The 21,333-nt window shown below is 36.9% G+C and overlaps 1 protein-coding gene across 24 annotated transcripts in view; it reads right to left on the bottom strand.

Annotated features, from left to right (window-relative positions):
* ADD3 (adducin 3) overlaps positions 1 to 21,333 on the bottom strand; it is a 129,778-nt gene that overhangs the window by 14,397 nt on the left and 94,048 nt on the right. For 20 of the 24 annotated variants that reach the window (XM_069567074.1, XM_069567057.1, XM_069567072.1 and 17 more), the window contains 4 exons: positions 14,041 to 14,264; positions 2,988 to 3,126; positions 1,125 to 1,276; positions 56 to 136 (listed from right to left, as the gene is read on the bottom strand). In XM_069567074.1, the coding sequence (XP_069423175.1) occupies positions 56 to 136; positions 1,125 to 1,276; positions 2,988 to 3,126; positions 14,041 to 14,235 (567 nt within the window). In that variant the 5' untranslated portion in view covers positions 14,236 to 14,264. Of the gene's footprint in view, positions 1 to 55; positions 137 to 1,124; positions 1,277 to 2,987; positions 3,127 to 14,040; positions 14,265 to 18,544; positions 18,622 to 21,333 lie in introns of those variants that run through there. The other 4 variants (XM_069567064.1, XM_069567077.1, XM_069567065.1 and 1 more) reach the window with 3 other exon arrangements.

Raw genomic sequence — 21,333 nt, 5'->3', positions numbered from 1 at the left:
TGTCAGAAAAGCACAAAGAAGCACAGAAAAAGTAACATAGGAATGAAAATTGTACCAAATTGGAGGCTGTGGCTTCAGAAAAAGACAGGCCTCTGGGAATTATTATTATGTGGTCTTGCTCCTTACTTATTCTTACCTGGGAGAAACAAAACAAAACAAAAAAGAATTACTAGGAGGTGTTTATATTTCACAGTGTAAACATGACTAAGAATATACTCATAATGAATAACTGTAAGATATCTGGGTGTGTGGGGGGGTGGACAAAGCAGAAATTAAAGGAGTGCAACATGAAACTTGCCTTGAAAAGTTTTCTTCCCTCAAGCCTTCAATACCTGCTAAAAAATTCTGACATCAGGTCTTCATTTACTGGCCTTACCTAAAGTGTTATTTTGGGAGTTCTAAGGTTGTTTAGGGTCAGCTCATCTCAGGATAAATGAATGCCAATATTATTCAACCCAATGAGATATGACTATAATTTTGATTTACATTATGGAAATTAAGGGGAAATAGGCAAAGGAAAGAGAAAAAAATCTCTTCCTAGGAAGGAATTAAGGTGGAAAAGAAAGGGGAAACCAAGGAACAGCTGGAGGAAGGAATGAAAAGTCATAGGAAGACTGTATCTCATATCTGTGCCATTTTCATCACACATTATTTCCATACCTTTTGCTTCCAAATATTGTCTTATTTCCAAGTGTGGCAACAGGAAAACAAGATAATGATGAAGAACGGGGAAAATATATTTAAAAAATAAAGACCAAGGAGGAAATCTTTGTCTCCTCTACTTTCCCTGACCCAAATGCTTTTTAAAGCATTTTTTAAAAAAAATATCACTGACTCTCAGATATAATTAATACACAGAGAGAAAATCCTGCCAGGAGGATTTCTTTTCAGATAGGTTCTGTGACTGGTCTGAATTAAAGAAACACAGGTAATAAGTGGAGAAGAAAGTTGGGGTTAACTGTAGCCTCTTAAAGATAAGGTTTAAATCAGGATGAGGTTGTGGTCCAGCATGCTACGTTCAGAGAACAAGGTTTGAAAACTAGACTTCTGAGTAAAGGTGAAGAGAGCATAGTTGTCCTCAAGTTGGGATTTTAAAAAAAAGAATTGAAAGCTGAAGGACTCACTGAGATGTATGTATTTGCCAGGTGGGCCCATCCAAACAAGTCTGCAAGTCTGTACAGGCTGGCAAGTTTACAACGAGTAAGCTTTTCTCCCTTTACGTACGAGGATGTATCTGCTCCAGGGAGGTCATTGATAGGTGTGACCATGCCGAGACCTAAGAGCAAAAATTGGGGAGAGAGATTCAGGTCAAATAATTCCTTACCTGAACATTAGTTGCCAGAAAGCAGCCTGAGTGTGGGAGTGTCCCAGCCTGTAAATGATGATCTGAAACTTACCAGCCCACACAATGTTGCATTAGCTTATCTTCCTCTAGGGAAGCACACTGAGTGAAAATATGTATCAGCTATTGCCTTGCTGTTTCATCTAGTACTTGGTAGGGAGTGATGTTAGGGAGTTAGGCTCATACCATGGGGGGGAATATGGTCACATGATCCAAATGGTAACAGCTGATAAGATCTAAAAAAAGCTACCTTACCTCTTTGACTTTTATTCAAACAAAAAATATTTAAGAATGCAATTAAACTGTAGTCTAGTTTCTGCCCTCACCAAGCAACAAAAACTAGTCTCAACCTCTAATGACCCAATCACTAAATTCAACTTTTACTGTCTTCCTTCTCCTGGCTACCATTACCCACCTCTTTCCTAGACTTCTTCTCCAGGTCTGTGTGGTACTACTGTGGGCCTCTTGGCCCTTAGCCCTACATACTCTTGTTAGGGTGCATGGCACATGTCAGATAATCAGTATTATAGAAAAAGTGGATCAACTAGCTCAATCTTTCACTTTTCCAGTTTCTCCCAAGTGGGAAGAGTGAGTGATGCTGGAACTCATCGTTCCTCTCACCACTGACCTGCCACCCCCGCCACCACATTCAAACCTGCTGAGAAGTCTTCTCCCCCCTTCCTTGGCTATACGCCCTTCTCACTGATCTCTTTGTTCTCATTCCCACAACCACTACTCTAGCTCAAGCACTTATCACTCACTCTGGGACTCTTTCAAAACTTCTTTAAGCAGCGTGTGTGTGTCAAGATACTGACCCACTTGGGTTCTACCCACACCTTGTGCACTCCCACCGTCCTGTCTCTCTGCATGCCATTCCTCTATTTGGGAAGTACTTGAATTCACTGAACTCATACTTGTAAATCTTTAACAAAAAAGAAAAAAAGGAAGTAGCAAAGAAAGAAAGAGGAGGAAAAGAAAAGTCGCTGAAGTCTAGGATTCTGTACCTGCCCAGGTACAGCAGTCAGTTCTGTGCATGTCTCTCTCTGAGACGTTAAGTGCTTGAACTCAGCAAGTTATGACTCTTGGCATCCTTACACTGTTCAGTCCACCAAACTGGCGCTCTCTGTAAAGGCCTGTTGGATGGATAAAATGTGCCAACACCTCTTTTACATCAAGTTCTAACTGCTACTGCTCCATCGTTTTAAAGTCTGGTTAGTTGAGCTCTCTTCTTTCATAAACTTCTTTTGGTCCACTTCACCCCATAATCCATTCCAACTCTGAGTTCATAGCAAGATGTCTTAGAAAAAGTCAGTAGACAATTTCTTTTGAGTTGCTTTGTAATGTTTCTCCTCTACAGTTATCTTGCAGTTTTAATCTTTTGTGCATTCAGTGTATGTCTCCTCATCTCAAATATGTGTTTATCTGGGGGCATGGAGCACATTTTATAACTATTTTGTAATCCTCCCAAAGTCTAGTAAATGTCTGGTTGGTATGAAAAAGTAAGAGACCCTAACACTATGTTACTGTAAGTATTAGATGTTATAAACTAAAGTACTGAGCCAGATCAGAACATGCGGCTAGAAATGTACACTGTTCAAAGTGGAGATGAAATTACAATTTTTCAAACTTTACAAAACTGACGTACTGAGGGGAGGAGAAGTAAAGCCCGAAAAAGAACTGGTCATGATGTAATCTGCAATCTGTTGTAACGCTAGTAATCCAGTTGGATTGTGGCCTTTCTTCATCTGTTCTTGAATAAGGCATTCCAGGTCTTCCCGAAAGGCCTGTAATACACAGAAGTAATCACTGAGCACATGCATGTCGTGTGGAGCAGAATAACCACAACATAACTTGCTCTGATATAATCAATCTTTCCCCCATTCCTCTCTGGAATAACTTTCACTTACACTATTTAAAAACAAATACAAAGCACAAAATAAGAAAATTAAAACACTGGAAGCAGCTGCAAGAAGCTTGCTTTTAGGGGATGGAAAATCATTAGGCATTCTTAATGTCTAAGAAAATGAGCTATTACAACATCCACAATACAAAGGCACGGGTAAAGGCAACTCTGTTAATAATATGCAACTAGAGCACCCAGTATAGTCTGATATAAAAAGAGACCCATTCCTTGCCCAGCAGCTCATTATCTAGGTTAGGATAGACTCCTTATCTGAATGGAACATGCCTGACTATAGCAACTCCCAGCAAAAGTCTTCACTAAGACGTAGTAAATCAAGGCTTCCATTTTATGATTTCCATGGCAATTCCTTAGCTCTATAAACTATGAAAACAAACTCATAAAGAGCAGGCAGCTGATTACTCCCCTCTGCAACACTATGCTAAAGAAAGAACTTTTCTCCCAACTCTGGGTACTAAATGTTCCTGTTTTGGAGCTCTGCTTTTCTTCTTTTTGGGAAGGGGGATGTAAGTGTGGCAGATAGTATTTATACAAATAAAAACACTGAATATTAAAAGAACAGTTTCTATTCCAGTATGCTTTGAGTTGCTAATATAATTCATCATTTGAAAAATCCCCCAATCCTTCACATTAGTTGAATTAGCTGGCTTTGTATTTCTATCACACTCAACCAACACTTCGTTTATTAATCATATATTCTCTTGCTCATGTCTATATTCGTTCACTTTAAACATGAAGGCTCTTGCAATGTAAATTATCCAGACCTTGCTCTTCCATTTGAGATTAGTTACATGTGTAGCAGAATGCCCTGCTGGAAAGTGTATTCAGTTTGTTCCCACTTCACTTAAGAGGGAGAAGGCAGAATATACTGCTTTGTAATCATTTCCTCTAAGAGAGTAGGTATAAACACCACAGAGATCACTGGGAAATTCTCCCGAGAAGAGTGACTCTCCTTTGAGTTCCTGTGAGTAGTCTTCCTTGTAAGGCTGGGAATACAATCTCCTGGAGTGGCTGCTTAGATGGAGCCTTGTTTAGAGATGGCTGAATACATCTCAGAGGTTTTCAGAAGGAAGAATGTTTTTTAAAAATTTAGATAACAGCACAGAAGCTCATGCTGAAAGGGAAATGTGGTTGTAAGGCTACGAGGTGGTAGTACATATTAGAACTAGTCCTGACTCATGCTTGCATTGTTTTTAGAAAACAGTTGAAAGGCATCTGTGATGTGAATTCAAAGAGCTAAGTGTTAATAACTGTAATCTTGGGAGCTCAACCATGGAGCACCAAAGAACACCTTAACTGAGCTTAGCGCGGGAAGAGCATAGGAGGTCCCTCTTCCCTGTTGCACCGTGGTGGCCTGCAGAGGCATCTGAGTCAGCAGTGAACCCGCATCTCCTGTTGGGCAAGGGTTTCAACAACACCACCATGTGGCAGGGAGAGGCAGGGGCAACGGCAGTCAGTGGTGGACTGAACAGACTCTGGTGTGGCTCTCTCATAGACGCAGACATGTGTACCACATACCACAGCTTGGATATGGAAATCACTGATGAACCTTTCTGGACTATGTAAACCACTTTTAAGTTCTTGGGACAATTTAGGGGAAAGCAAAACTTCCAAGAGAAAGATGCTGCTTGAATGATTAATTTAAAAAATACTAGTTGTGACCATATTTGAATTCTGAGTTCATAGTGCAGTTTATACCAGTTAAACATGGTTTTCCTTTTTCCTTGTTAAACACAAATCCCTGGCATAATTATAAAAAAATTCTAACCATCTAATTCCATTGACTTTTATCTAGTTCATTTAAGTATGTGATTTAAACCAGAGATACTATCGTATAAAATATCCTTGACAAAGACACATTACACTTATCAGAAAACTCCATTAATATATTTCTAAGACCTTGTGAACATAAAACAGCTGTGAGCTGCATATAAGATAGATGGGCACCTTCATACTGATGGCTAACATGAGTGTTTTAACATGTTTAAGGCTGAAAGGAAAAGAATCTTCCAGACATACTCATTTATCTTTATATAAACTACAAAAAACTTCTAGACATCTGGCAATGGGCCAATCTGTTCTTTTGAAACTTTATCTTCCCTTCAAAATCAAACTCTATTTAACCTGCTTCAATTCAAAGAAGCTATAACCAATATTCTTTGATTCAGTGAGAAAAAAAAATTATACCTACTATATGTATCACAATAGCTCTGAGAAGTAGGCATCATTTATTTTATTGAATACTGCACCTTACGTTGTTTCAGCAAGAATTTAAGGTAGATTCCATTTAAAATGACACAAAAATAAATATCAGTAAAAAAAAATCAAGCTAAAGAGAAAATAAGCATATGGAGGTTAGACTGAGCCAGGAATGAGGGTGAGATACAAAGAGCACACTAAAAATTCTATCATTTGTTAGAGACGGGCCAATTTTTATCTAAAGTTTCCAGCAGCCAACATGAATCAAGACAATTGCTCAGTATGCTGATTTACAATGGTTTTAAGAAAAAACAAAAACAAAATCAAGTAGTTGCTCAAGAGAATCACAATTATTTACAATCCTGATGAGAAATTTCTGCTGGGTGTATTGAGAAGGCTAAATAAGAAAGGTTGAAACGTTTGTTCAAGGTCACAGAGCTAGTAAATGTCAGAGACAAGGACTCAGGTCAAATGCTTTTTTCATCAGTGAAAATGCCTTTTTAAACAAACTTCCATTTATCCCATAAGATAGTGGGTACCATCCTAAAGCTTTGAGATGATCCATGGTGTCATAGAGGAATGCGTACGCCCTTCTGAAATTAAGATAAATATATGAATTTCCCCTTTAAGGCTAGTGAATAGCTTCTATGCAGTACAGGAGAAGAAAATAATTTTCAAAGTAAATGAAATGTTCCCAGCTTTTTTATATAGTTGACAGTGCTTCAACAGATATGAATTCTTTTATTCCAGAAGATTTAATATTTTTTGTCATGAACATTTATAACTCAGTTCTTAATGTTGCAAATATTTTTGAAATATTGTTCAGATAATTACCTCAGTCATAAAACTGTTAGTATAAAACTTACTAATGATATAAAACTGTTTCAGCTGGCTTTAAAATTTTATCAATAAACATATTAAGCTTTCATTAAAATATTATGTTAAAAAATAAAAATTTTGTTTGTCTTTATGGTGGATAGTTAATCATGTTCCTACTAAAATTCATTATTAATAAAATAATCCTTTACAGTTGATTCATTTGAATCTCACAATAAAGTCCTGAAGTAGGCAATTACTTCTTGTGGTTACACAGCTAATAAGTAAATGTAATAGTGATTCAAATCTCAAACTCTCACGTGGGTATAGGATATCTGCCTAATTGTATCAGAGACAAGTTGTGTCGCTGAATCCAGTTACAGGCGTGCCTTGTTTTACTGCACTTCAGTTATTGTGCTTTTTTAGATACCGTGTTTTTTTCTTCTAAATAAATTGAAAGTTTGTGACCACCCTGTGCAGAGCAAGTCTAACAGTGCCATTTATCCAACAGCATTATTTTAAAATTAATGTACGTACATTGTTTTCTTTTAAGACACAATGCTCTTGGACACTTAATAGACTATAGTATAATATAAACGTACAAAATCTGTGTGACTCACTTTATTGCAATGTTTGTTTTACTATGGTGGTCTGCAACTGAAGCTGAAATATCTCTTAGATATGTCTGTACAGCTAATAAGGCAGCAGGTGTGCTGTGGTCAGAAGCATGAGCAAACCTCTCAAACTAGGTTAGAGCATTAGGTTATAATGATAGATAAAGCAATAAAAATTATATAGCAGATCTTGGAGTACCAAAACTTGCCCTCTTACAGCTAGGAATTCTCTCATCAAAGCAGAATGAGAAACTCACTTTTAAGTAGGGCAGCAAGATCACATGCTGGGCTTCTGAAGTCAGATTAAACCAACAATTCCCTAGGGTCTCTGCTAGAAGAGTCAGGTTAAAAGATCAAACGACACACACACATATGTGGTTTTACAGCATAAACCATCTTCATTCTCACATGGAGAAAAACAGAGAAGAGGGGGTATTGGGGGTTGTTACACCCTGAAGACATGAATGCGCTAAGGCAGAATGCCAACTGAGTGATAGATTCTTTAGGGCCTTCAAATGCCAAAATAGAGTCTAATGAATGATGATTATAATTTTCAAAGTGTTGTCACGAAAGCATAAAACTGCTTACATTAGCAGTATTGTATTTAACCCCATGTACATACATTTCCATAAAACAGTCATCTACTTGGTGCTAGGCACTGCACGACATGCTTTATGTTATTTAACTGTCACAATCATCATGTGAGGTCCACTTTTGCCAACAAGGAAAGAGAAGCTCAAGTTAAGTGAGTTTCCTAATGTCACAGTGCAATTAAGCGGTGGTGAGCCCAGATCCAAAACAAGCACTGTATGCATGTACAAAAAATTGCGACAAGCAGATTAAAACTAGAAATGATGAGAAAATGGGCTGACTTCTAACTTGGGTCACAACAGTCTGGTACTCCAGGATCCGTACAGTCTGTTGGGTCAGCTTTTGCCTGTACCACCTCATACTCTGATCCACAGCATGTACTTTTCTATCCTTGCTCACTGTATTTCACCAAATGGAAAAGCTGGCTTCTACTGTTCCTCCACCAAATGAATTCTTACCCTTTATACTCAACACTCATTTTAAACGCCACATTCTCCTTGAAGTCTCTCCTTTTGTCACCAAGTTAGGAGGGACCTCCATATTTCCTCTCTTCCCACTCCACTCTGAATTCTTTTAACATTTGCCTACACTGCAGTCAGGGCTTTATCAGGACTGTGACTTATTTTTCCTACTCTACTATGCAGTTAAATATCTGATGGCTGGGACTGTGTTTTTCCTATTTCTAGAGAATCCCTGAGTGGCCAGTTCAGTGCTGAATTATTATAGTTGGTAAGCTAGAGCTTCTTTTCTTCGTCTTTTCCTAGATATAAGGAAAGAAAGCAAAGAATCTGATCTCATCTTAACTGAGTTAGTGATAGGAAAGATCCATTTCACACGTGATTAGCACTGGAATCTGAAGCTCCAGAAAACAGTCTTATCAGTCTGTCTGTCGCTCGAATGAGAAATTCCTCCTGTGTAATTAGGCCTGTCCATCATCTAAGGGAAGAAATTCATTTTTCTTTTTTTGAAACTATGAAGTGAATCTTCACAGAAAGTTATAAATTCTTGAAAAGTCATTTAATTCTTCAATTCAAACAAAATCCTACTTGAAAACTTGGTTTGTCCCCAGAACATTATAGTTGGGATAGCTCCCTCAGTAAACACATGTCCAAAAAAGTGTGGTCAAAAAAAAAAAAATCACTAGGTGAAAAACAAAATGTTTAAGTTAGAGAGAGAGTGACTTTAAAGGCTTCTCTGACTCTCATACTGTTTTATTTGGTACATCTCCTGTCAGTTAAGGGAATGATCCTGTAACTCTGAATTCATAGATGTATGGATAAAAATAAACTTGTAAAAACAAAGGATTCAGAGATTTGAGATCCGTGTAAGGTAAGAGTATACTTAGAGTATACACACGTGGTGGTGGTTTAGTCACTCAGTCATGTTCGACACTTGCGAGCCCATGGACTGTATAGCCCGCTAGGTTCCTCTGTCTATGGGGTTCTCCTAGCAAGAATACTGGAGTGGGTGGCCATTTCCTTCTCCAGCGGATCTTCCTGACCCAGGGATTGAACTCGGGTCTCCTGCACTGCAGACAGTTTATTTACCGACTGAGCTAATATATTCATGTATATTATAAGCCAAAAGTAGGAGCAATTTGAAATATCAGATCTTAAGGCTTCTGCCTTAAGAACGTTCAGAAGAAAGTGGTAATAAATGAAATAATTTTTATTTTTAAATCACAGGAAAGAACCTATTTTATAAAAGAAACTGATGATGCGATAGTTTTGGTTAAGGCTAAAAAAAATTATACAGACTGACCTATAAGTAATGTCTAACTTACAAAAATCAGGTTAACAGAATACTGATAAATCTCAGAGCTGGATTTTAAATACCCACAGCTGGGTGTTGTACCTCATAATAATTACTAGAAAGAAAAACTGGAGCAAAAAGAAAAACAGATTACAGACTTGCTGCTCCCAGGGCACCCTGCAATTATGTTATTAGATCTCTCCTCAAGTGGAATTAGGAGCATAACAAACTTACTTAGAATTTCTCCATTAAGAAATGTATTCATTTGGAAATAGATTACCACTGGTCCTGTTGAAAGGAGAAAAAACACATAAACCAAATTTTCTTCTGGATGATCTTTCTCCTGTATCTACATGTAATTAATATAAAGCTAAAGGTTAGAATAATATCTTTTCTTAAAGCTGGCATTTTAATAAAATTGCTAACAAAGTTAATGAAGAATACTTCCATTTGAAACTTCCAAAGTGACCAGATAAATCATGGTAATTCTGACTTATTCTAACTAAGGTGACCTGTTAAAATTTTACGCCTTAATTATAGTGATAGGAAATTCTAACATGAATATGACTTTGAAGTTTCTCCTATCTTTAAAATAAGTTTGAAGCATTACACGCTGCCCTGTTATTAAGAAACGTTAGTGTGTCACAAGGATCTACTGTATGGGACATGGAATTCTCTGCTTAATGTTATGTGGCAGCCTGGATGGGAGTTTGGGGGAGAATGGATACATGTATATGTATGGCTGAGTCTCTTCGCTGTACACCCGAAACTATCACAGCATTGTTAATCGCCTATGCTGCTGCTAAGTCACTTCAGGTTAATCGGCTATATCCCAACACAAAATAAAAAGTTAAAAAAAAGGTGCTAGTGTGTCACGGGCCTGACCAACCAACGTCTACACTGCTGTTGTCCTATCTTTCAGAGTAACATTACACACTTCTCTCAACAAGTCTAACTGCTTTGATAGTGATATGATTTTAAGAACTTTCATTTTTTTTCTGAAACTTGCCAACTGTTTTTCATTTAAGCCGCACAGTTCAGTAGGAACTTACTGGACAACATTCAAGTGTTTAATGACTCAAAACCCACTCAGCCATTCATATATCCGTCCATCCAAGTATTCAGAATTTACTAAATATCTACAATGTTCTGAAGTTTTCAATTTACACCTTTCTTTAACTTTGATGAGGCCCATCATTAAATTTTAACCGTCTGCCCTGGATATTTCATTCTAAGACAAGGACAATCATATACGTCTCCAAAGACACATATATGTCTCCAAAGAGTATATTGGACAAAGAAAACTTGTAGATTCTCTTGAGTGCATTAACAAAATCTCTAAATAAGTTTATTCACCAGCACTTAATTTCTAAGACAAACACTTTATTAAAATTAAAAAAACTATGTCAAAAGGCCATGACATTTCTAGAAAGAAATAGTATTTGGAGTTGAGATGAGACAAATTGCTCTTCTATTTTCTCAGCTCAAGGCAATAAGGCATTATGTTTGTCATCCAAATTTACAGACACCAAAATGTCTTTTGATTTGAAACTCCTCTTGAGCAAGAGAATTTGAAGAAGAATAAAACACGGGTGGAACTTTTTCATAGTTATTGAATGCTTTAAGCCTAGCAGGAAAGGGTGTGAGTTTCAAGTTTAAATTCAGACCCCGCTATTTAACTAAGGGTATAAAAACTTCTGCAAGTTATTTAATGGCTCTAAGTTTCAGTTTATTCATCTGGAAACTAGGGGACAGTAATACTTCTTTGACTGAGTTGTTCTGAGGATTAAATAGGATTCGATACTTAATAGTTGCCTGGTACACAGTAAGCAGTTATTAAAAAAAAAAAGTATTATACTTTGCTTTTATTAGTTCCTTTCCTGATTTACTTTCTTCCCAAATCAACTCAGCATTTTAAATAGAAAGCCTACAAATTTGTTTCTTACAACCGTGTACTAGTAATACCTTTGATTTTGATCTTCATTGGTTATGGGTTTTCTCTAACAGAATGAACCTCAATATTCACAGGAGACCATAAAGTTTTTAAGAAAATTATATTCACAGAAACATTACAATCTTGGACTTAAAGAAACAAAGAGAGTACAAAAAGAAAAGAGGTCTTTGAACTCCAAAACCTCTACAAGAAGGAAGCAGGGTGAGAAAAATACACAGCTACAAACACAGGCTACTTTTTACGGAAAAGGAAGAGTAATTCAGAGAATGGAACCAAAAACCCAGAGGGCAGAGCCAAGAGCCAGGGAAACTCATTTCTACTAAGTAGAAGGACTGAGTTCTTATCAAGGGAACTTTCAAACACTGGCCCAGATGGATTTTAGAATTGCTACGAATCAGTGACTCCTCTGTACCCTCAATTTTCTCCCTTTTTGAATAGGAATGTCCATAGCAGTTAGCTTTGGGTTTGTCCCACCACTGAATGTGTGTGAGGGCAGTTCTCAGGTCTATAGATTGAGAGGATCTATATTTAAGGAATTTCACTTGAGGTGGATTACCTATACCTGGACCGGATTTAGAAGTCGATGTTTTGGATTCAGGCTAATGTTGTAATGGGATGAAATTTTTGCAGGGGTAGTAGGAGATGGTGAGTGCATTTTGCATGTGGGAGGAAGGTAGATAAATTATGGCAGACTGTGGTGCTTTTAAAATAAATTGTGATCAGAGAGTGGACAATCCTCCCCTCCAAAGGTGGAGTTTCATTCCTCTCAAGTATGAGCTGAACTTAGCGACTTACTTAACTAACAAATATGGCAGAAGTATTGTGTGAAATGTTTGAGATTAGGTCACAAAAGGTACTGCAGGCTCCTCTTTGCTCTGAGATACTTCCTCATGGGGAGAGCACTCAAACAGCCTCAGGTTAAGGTTCATGCGGCAAAAAACTGCAGCCTTTTGCCAACAGCCAGGTGAGTGACCCATCTTAAGAGAGTGGAAACCTCCACCCCAGTCAAGCCTTCAGATGCCGCAGCCCTGACAGATACTTATGAGACCTTAAGCTAGATCCACTCAGCTAAGCTGCTCCTGAATTCCTGACTCACAGAAATGATAAGATCATAAAAGCTTGTTGTTTTAAGCTGCTAAGTTTTGTTTTTTAGTAAAATAGGCCACCATATATCATTTCCTTTGGTGAAAAGTTTGTTGTATTAAAAGAAATTTGAAAGCCATGTCCTAAAACATGACAGAAAGACCAAATGTATATACTTTTCCAAGTCTTTCACAAACAAGATTTTAAATTCACGAGCAAAGAACTAGGGAAAAAATGATCCACAATTATCACTCTTGCTATGGAAATGACAATCTATGTACCTGCCCTTTACCATTCTTTCATTAAGTTCCTCAAGGCATAAGGAAAATTGGTATTTTTAAGCCAATCTTATAGTGGCAATACACAAGTAAAAAAAAAAAAATTTAGGTAATCTCTGTTATGTTGCCTTAGTTTAATGGAAAAATTATTTTTTTAAAACCCTGGCATAAAAATGTAGTTTGGTACTTTTCCCTTTAAAGCTTTACTTAGAATTGAATGATTTTCTTTGGAGCATTAACCAAAGAAATCTTGGTATTTACTCTTGAACAAAATCTGAACTTCATCTCATTCTTTCAGTTACTTTATCCTATATATTACCGTAATTCTTTGGCTAATTAGTTCTTCAAAGTGGAGTTTGCCCTTCAAGTATTTATAAATACAGAAAGTTGTTTGCATAAAATAAGGCACTGAACATTTACTCTCTCATGAAAAATTTTCTGGTTAATCTCCTTTCCATTGGGAAAAGATTTCTTTAAGGGTTTATTTAAAGGGTAGCTTTATATTTAAGCTATACTTAAATTCCTGAAAGCCTGCATTGCTTTTATAACTTCTATTTGCTTTTATCTAGGCCACTGATACAGGAGAATTAGTCAGGAATGGAATTCCCCTTTGGCTTTGGACTCAATCTCTGTGATTAAATCCACAAGGGCACAACAAAAATGATTTACCAGGGCCACCTCAGGCAGTTCTATGTCTTGGTGCTTATTTTATACCTAAGTTGGAAATCTAATACAGCCTTATCCTGGGCATCATGTGTTTATGTATATGAACTCTAGCTTAAGGGGCCCATGATCTTCACTATACATACAGTTATGAATTCAATTTGCATGTTACATCATGTTGTTCACTCATTTTCCAACACTTATATGTGACCTTTACAATTCCACTGAAGGTGTGTAGGAAACTTAAATCATTTGAACGTGATTTACAAAGTCTGGATGTTGTTGTGCAGACAGAATTTTCAGCTTGAGTTAAGGTTAGAATCTATGTTTAATCTAGTTAGTTTGGTGTGCATGCACATATGTGCACCTACATTAGGGTGTAGGAATATTAAGCTGCCAAAGGACAGATATCTTCATAAACCTTAAGTCTTCCTATGATTGTCAAGATACCCAAAGGAAGAACATATGTGCACGGGGTGTATCTAACTCATTTCTTGGTTCCTAACTCTTCATTCATGTCTTTCTGTTCTTCACAGATACTCAGTCTGAAATGGGAATCCTTGAATTTAGTAGCATCTTTTGTTTCCCTGTAATGAAACATTACACTCAGAAATCACACAAGAGAAGTTACCACCAAGATGATGCTAGTTTATCAATAGAGTGTTGCAAATTAAATTTATATACTAGGTGCTTATTTCGCCTCTGAAAAATTGGGGACAACCAGTCCCCGTTCCTACACCACTCTTCTAACCCAAAAGCAGATACCTCCTACCTCACTGTATCATGGTTTCCAAAGAGTAAAAAAAAATTAAATCATTTTGACTCACCGGACTTTGCAAGATCTGAGTAACTCGTTTCCTCTGCTCCATCATATTGAAGTCTTGTCGCAGATCAGGAGACATGTTCCTCTCCCTTATGTATTCTGGGTCATTTTCATTGATGCGGTCAAAATACCTCTCTTTGTGAGGCATGCTGGGAGGAGGAGGAGTAGTGACCACGCCTTGGCTAGCATCTGAACTCATGCTTCACGTCTGCTGCGTCTCCTTCTTATCTGCATTAATAAACACAAAGTAGGACAATCATATTAATAATAAATTCATTATTAAATTTGAATTTTACACTGGTCATGCAGAACTGTTACCCTGTAACAGTGGCCATTTTCTTTAAAAAGAAGCTTTTCAAAAAATACTAGGACACTTTTTTTTTATTACTGTAAAAACAGATTATAATGCTAAATTGTAGAGTGAATATTTTCAGAGCAAGTAGAAACTTGTGGTTCAATTACAACAATGTCATCAACTGCCAAATAGATTTTTTAAAGGAGCAATAATCAAAATATCCAAAAGTAAAATGCCACATTTAAGACAGCAAAATTTCCTCATTAGTGATTACTGTTAGTGGAGATTCTCTTTTCTCTCTTACTCATGCTTTTATGTTAGACCAAACTTGGGCCATATTTAACGACCACTATATTTTATAGTGAATGTAGCTTATTAACATATGAGAGAGAAACAGCTATAAATTTTTCAAATGATTCAGTAAATTCCAGGGAAAATGCAGGAATTATTAAGGCTGCCAGACTATATAACTTCAACAGATAGTACTTTAAATCCAGTGAGAAACAATAAAAAGCTATTCAGAAACCACAGGGACAGCTGATTCATTTAATTATTACTGACAGGATAATCCCTGGTTTTATGCCAGGGAAACGATTCATTTGGGTTTTGCTACAACTGAGCATGTAATCAATCAACAGTAGATAGATTAACAGGACAGTCATTCAACATCCATCCCCCCAGCCCCAGGCTGTGATGGCTTGTATTAGAAGTTGAGGAAGCCATCTAACCTGGTGCTTCTCAAATCGTCTATGGTGAAGAACTTTCTCCAATTTGCTGTGGACTAGTATTTTTGTAAAATATAAAATAATGCACTCAGATGTCATGGCAATGTCAAACTGTAAGAAGTTTCTAAACGCTTACTATCATATTCTGTCTGCAGACTGGCACCAGATCCTGGACCACACTTAGAACATCACTGACCTAGCAGAGAGGAACAGTCACTGCACGCTAAAGGAATGCTTCCTCTCACTTTTAGATGTGATGCAGCACAAGGCTAAACCATGAGAAAAGGACACCACTGATTATAGTTTATCCCTTTACCTAGTTGTTCTTTTGAACTGAATATAGAAAGTGCAAAAATGTGCAACAAGGAAAAAGAAAAGGAAACAATTTTTAAAAAGAAATTGTAAAGACAGTTTTGTGTAGCACAATTTTCTCTGCAGGTGCTAACAAATGCAATCTGTTCAATACAAATGATTGGGTAACAGAAAAAAACATTCTCATAACAAATGGTATTTATTTAACTGATTATCTGGAAGAAGAATCACTTCATAATAAGGGAAGTTAAATGCAGAACAGTTTCTAGATAGATCCAGAAGGGAAAAGGCAAGGGCTACCTTTTTCTTAGGGATCTGAATCCCTGATAAAGACCAAAGATACCTGATCTCATCTCCTGAACACAATTAACAGCTAGTGAGGTTTCTATACTTATCTCTAATAAGTCTTCTCTGATAGAATTCATTTCTAAAGCTGCCCTGACCCAACTTAGCCCAAGTAAATGCACTGTAAGACATTAAAAACTCTTGCATTAATTCTGGTCCTGAAAATGTAAACTTACTTTGTTAAAAATAAATTTTTGCAAAACATGCTAAAACTGATTTCTTTTACTTGAAAACATCAATCCCATGTACAACATTCTACAAGCTACCTGAATTGTTTTAGTATACAACCCCTCAAATTCACGAAATATGGTTAAAACACTTTACATCATACGGCTTTAATGAAATTCTGATCTGATTACTAGAAAGCAATTTATTAATATCAGTGAAAGAAATTTAAAAAAATAAGCTTTTCTATAATTGAGTCTTCCACATCCTAATTAATTAATTTAAAAATTGGAAGAAAACACTAAAGAATGGATATCCGTTCATTATATGTGTTCTCCACAGGAAAAATAGGTGTTTTTTTTTTTTTTTAATATAACATTCACTACTAATGGCGGAGAAGGCAATGGCACCCCACTCCAGTACTCTTGCCTGGAAAATCCCAGGGATGGAGGAGCCTGGTAGGCTGCAGTCCATGGGGTGGCTAAGAGTCAGACATGACTGAGCGACTTCACTTTCACTTTTCAGTTTCATACATTGGAGAAGGAAATGGCAACCCACTCCAGTGTTCTTGCCTGGAGAATCCCAGGGACGGGGGAGCCTGGTGGGCTGCTGTCTATGGGGTCACACAGAGTCGGACACGACTGAAGTGACTTATCAGTAGCAGCACTACTAATGGAATGACCCTAGCCATATTATACTCTTCCAAAAATTAGATTTTGCTACACTGTTATCAGATTGACATTAACCTATAGTATTTTTCATCAGCTTGGTATTATCCAAAAATGTGGTGCACAGAGCATCTATTCCAAGAAACTTTTTCATACCCACTTGAGTTATCAGCAATCTAAAGGTCTAACCAATCTCTGGAACTTAGTTGTCTTAGAAGCTGTTTGTAACAAGGCCATTTGAACTCCTTAAAATAGTTTATAGCTGGCAGATAAAAACTCCAAGGAGAAAGTTTTTAGAGAAACAAACTCACTCACATATATTAGTAAATGTCATGCTGCCTGGGCCAAGTACAGACTAAGTGGGTACTCAATAAATGCGACATCAATTAACAAAGAAATCAATTCTCTAGTTTACCACACTAGGTCACTGACTATGAATAGCCATTTTTTAAAAAAGAAATCCCATAAGTGTTGCCCTTAGTTGGATTTTAACCTACTCCTCAACCCCTAAAGCACTATTCAGCCTAATGGAGGAACAGAGTTAGATAATAAGCCTGTGTCTAACTGAATTTGCTGATGCTTATAAACTAATTTTACTAAAAACACAGCAAAAAGCAAGGAACTGTGGTAGTAGATTTATTTTGTTGTCCCAGCACTGGCTTAAGAAACTGATAATAGGAACACTGATAAGTAAAAGCTTAAGAGTTTAAAGAACTTCTGATTAATGCATTTTTAAATGAGCGAGGTAAAAAGGAAAATACATCTACCCACTCATTTTAGTAATAAAAGAACATATTATATATGTGTTAACACTTTATATAGTTTATACTATGCTCTTATAGCTTTCTATCTTATTCCATCTTTGTAACTACACAATGAGATAGAGATTAGTAATCTAGAGATTCCATGGATTAAATATCCTGCCAAAAATCCCACTGTGTATCAGACAATATTCAAAGCCACGTTTCCATCTCCTAGTCCACTTTACAATGAAACATATCATAAAACACAAGAGGGCTAAAATTTTGAGACTTTTAGTCTTCATTCAGTTCTAAATATTAGGCAACTTGAGAATATACAGAATCTGTCAAAATTAAGGAAATGACACCAAAAAGGGGAAATAAGATTAGAAATGACTCAAAACACTCTGATCTTTTTAAAACTTCAAAAGCTCAGAGACTTGCGGTTGTCAAGGGGGAGAGGGGTGGGGGAGTGATGGATTAGGACTTTGGGATTAGCAGGTGCAAACTATTATATGCAGGATGGACAAACAATAAGATGCTACTGTATAGCATAGGGAACTATATACAGTATCCTATGAGGAACCATAATGAGAAAGAATATGAAAAAGAATGTATATACATGTATAACTGAACCACTTTGAACAGCAGAAACTAACACACACTGTAAATCAACTATACTTCAACAAAATAAATTTTTTTTAAAAAAGTTCATTATTTACCACAGCTTTTTAATAAAAGAAGTCTCAAAGTTTTATGTCCTTGGAGTAAGGACTGGGAATTAACAAGAAGGATATAGAAATAAAGAATAAGGGCAGTAGTTTGTCATTCAGGTGCTCTTCTATACCTAGATGCTCAACAGTAAAAGCTTTACACAGATTTTTAAGCCAATCATAAGCAACAACTGATTATCTGCAATTTTACAGACTATGGACAGAACTGCTAGTTCAAGCCTGGAAAAAACCTAGGATCCACAAGATTATCTGAAATAAACAGAAGTCAGAAAAAAAAAGAGAGAGAGAGAGAGAAGCTCTCAGCATCATATACAACAACCAAGACATGGAAACAACCTCAGTGTCCATCCAGAGAGACGGATGGACAGAGAAAATGTGACGCGCACACACACACACACAATGAAATTACTCAGCCATTAAAAAGAAGGCAATTCTGCCACCTGCAACAACATGGATGGGCCTTTATGGCCTTATGCTAAGTGAAACAAGTCAGATAAAGACAAATATGATATGATCTCACTTACAGGAAGAATTGAAAAACATCAGACTTACACGGAGTAGAATGGTGGTTGCCAGGGGCTGAGGGGCGGGGGAAATGGGGAAGTACAGGTCAAAGTACAACACTCAGTTGTACATAAAAACAAAGTACAAACATTCAGTTATAAGTTCCAGGGATCTAAGGTACAGGAGGATGACTGTAGTTAACAATACCAGATAATATATTCAAAAACTGCTATGAAAGTACAACTTTAATGCTTTCACCATAACAGCAACAACAACAAGGTAAGTATGTGAGGTAAGACTGCTGTTAACTTACCATATTATGGCAAGTATTTCACTATACATGTATCAAATCATCACACTGTACACCTTAAACACATACAACGTACTGTCAATTATATTTCAGTTATAGTTACCCACAGGACACGTGTCACCAAATACCTTTCTGGAAGATTATGATACCAATGTTAAAGACTAAATAATTTTCACTCAACCTAATAAATTTTGCTCATATTAATACAAAATTAAGTGATTTCTATGCTTAGAGAGAACACCTAAATTAGTCTGAAATAATGATAAACAGGCCACAGTTAAATAACCTGCTATAGATAAGTATATGTCAGGTCCTTCTTTCCTTCAGCAAGCATCTACTGAGCATCTACTATGTTCCAGGCCTTACAGAGGTATTGGTGGACTGTTGAATCAAATCCTCTGAGAGCTCTGAGAGTAGTTCAGAGGTTTCTATAACCCAGTGAAAAGGATTCTACCCAGAACAAGGGGAAGCTTCCTAGAGAACATAACATGTTCTTCACATTAAGGAGGCTACAAGCCCAGGCAAAGAGCAACGTGTCAGGGAATAAAGTTAGCAATGGAATAAACAGCGCATCTTACAGAAGCAATTGTTTAAAAATTTGGTTAAAAACCATTCCTACAGATAAATTAAACCATTTAACATCGATTATTTTTATAATAAAAACTTGCATGACTTGAAGAAACAGGTGAATTTCATGCTTGCTTAGAAAGCAATGCAAACTTACAAACTAATAAAGCAAGCAAAGAAGTGATTCCCACCATTTCTCAGCACTTTGTACACAGTATGAAGTGAAAAAAAAGGGTTCCACAGTGAAAACTTTGTAGAAGTCAGTTCAGTTCAGTTGCTCAGTCATGTCCGACTCTTTGTGACCCTATGAACTGCAGCACACCAGGCCTCCCTGTTCATCACCAACTCCCAGAGTCCACCCAAACCCATTAGTAATCATTACCTCTTAATGCATATACTCTATTCTCCTTCACTAAAAAGTTGACCCAGAAGTTTTCTCATAGTATTTTGTAACAAAGTTCAATGGTTTCACTAAGACTAGGAAATCAAGCGCATGTAACCGCATGTTAAAATATTCTTTACTGGGAGCTGGGGAATAAAGTAGTCTAAGGAAAATAACAATAATAATAGGCATTCAAAGACAACAGTTAAGTTGTCTTCTTTAAATAAAAGTTTTCTCCTCAAGCCAGTTTTAGGTGTAAGATTTTAGGTCCTTGAACTTAAAAAAAAAAAAACAAACAACAAAACACATAACAATTTATAAGCAGCATGTGTAAAATGGCCCCAGTGTTATGAATCTGAAGCTGATTTTTCTCAATTTGTTTTTCAAGTTCCTGAGTCAGAAATGTCACAGAAAATACAGGTGAGTCCACTCAAACTGGGTGTGAACACTTTTCCACACCTTTATGTCAATCTTGCCTGACTAGAGCCTATACTCCGTTCTACCAAGAGTTATCTTTCTTAAAGTCCATCTTTTAATTTGATCTGATTATGTCTATCTTTCTTAGAACCTTGAATGGCTTCCTGTCATCCATGGGATAAAACTCTTTATGGCTTACTTGTTTTATCTTTCCCTCATCACTTCTGTTTCTTTCATAGAAAATACAATCTCTTTGTCTGTAACAGAAATATCCAAGCCTAAACTTTCAAAAATATAAAGAAAACCCCAGTAAAACCCACCAAACTATTCTTACAGGCTCGCATTACAAATTCTTTTGCTTTTCTTCAAAATTAATGTGTACATACAGAAACTCTAGGGATAGGGATTCTCCGAAAACTTTAAAATAATTGTTTAAAATGGTCCTTGCAAGACAGCCTTTTCAAAAAACAGTGAAGAAACTGTACATCCATAGGCAAAGGAAGAAAAAGAAAAAGAAAACCTCAACCTGAGTCTTGTTGTTCAGTCGCTCAGTCTTGTCCGACTTCTTTGCAAGCCCATGAACTGCAGCACACCAGGCTTCTCTGTCCTTCACTATCTCCCTGAATTTGTTGAAACTCATGTCCATTCAGTCAGTGATGTCATTCAACCATCTCATCCTCTGTCGCCCTCTTCTCCTCTTGCCCTCAGTCTTTCCCAGCATCAGGATCTTTTCTAATGAGTCGGCTCCTCGCTCATTAGGAGTGAGGTGACCAAAGTACTGGAGCTTCAGCTTCAGGACCAGTCCTTCCAGTGAATATTTGAGGGTTGATTTCCTTTAGGATTGACTGGTTTGATCTCCTTACCATCCAAGGGACTTTCAAGAGACTTCTCCAGCACCACAGTTTGAAAGCATCAATTCTTTGTTGTTCAGCCTTCTTTATGGTCCAACTCTCACATCCATGCCTGACTACTAGAAAAACCATAGCTTTGACTGTACGGACCTTTGTGGGCAAAGTAATGTGTCTGCTTTTTTTGCTTTTTTCTATGTTTCTGCTTTTGAATATACTGTCTAGGTTTGTCATAGCTTTTCTTCCAAGGAGCAACCTATGTCTTATACCTTATTAAAAAATTAA

Source organism: Ovis canadensis, chromosome 22 (assembly GCF_042477335.2).
Source record: "Ovis canadensis isolate MfBH-ARS-UI-01 breed Bighorn chromosome 22, ARS-UI_OviCan_v2, whole genome shotgun sequence".
Taxonomy (NCBI): domain Eukaryota; kingdom Metazoa; phylum Chordata; class Mammalia; order Artiodactyla; family Bovidae; genus Ovis; species Ovis canadensis.
Note: the sequence above shows the minus strand (reverse complement) of the source record. Positions and strands in the feature narration are given on the sequence as shown.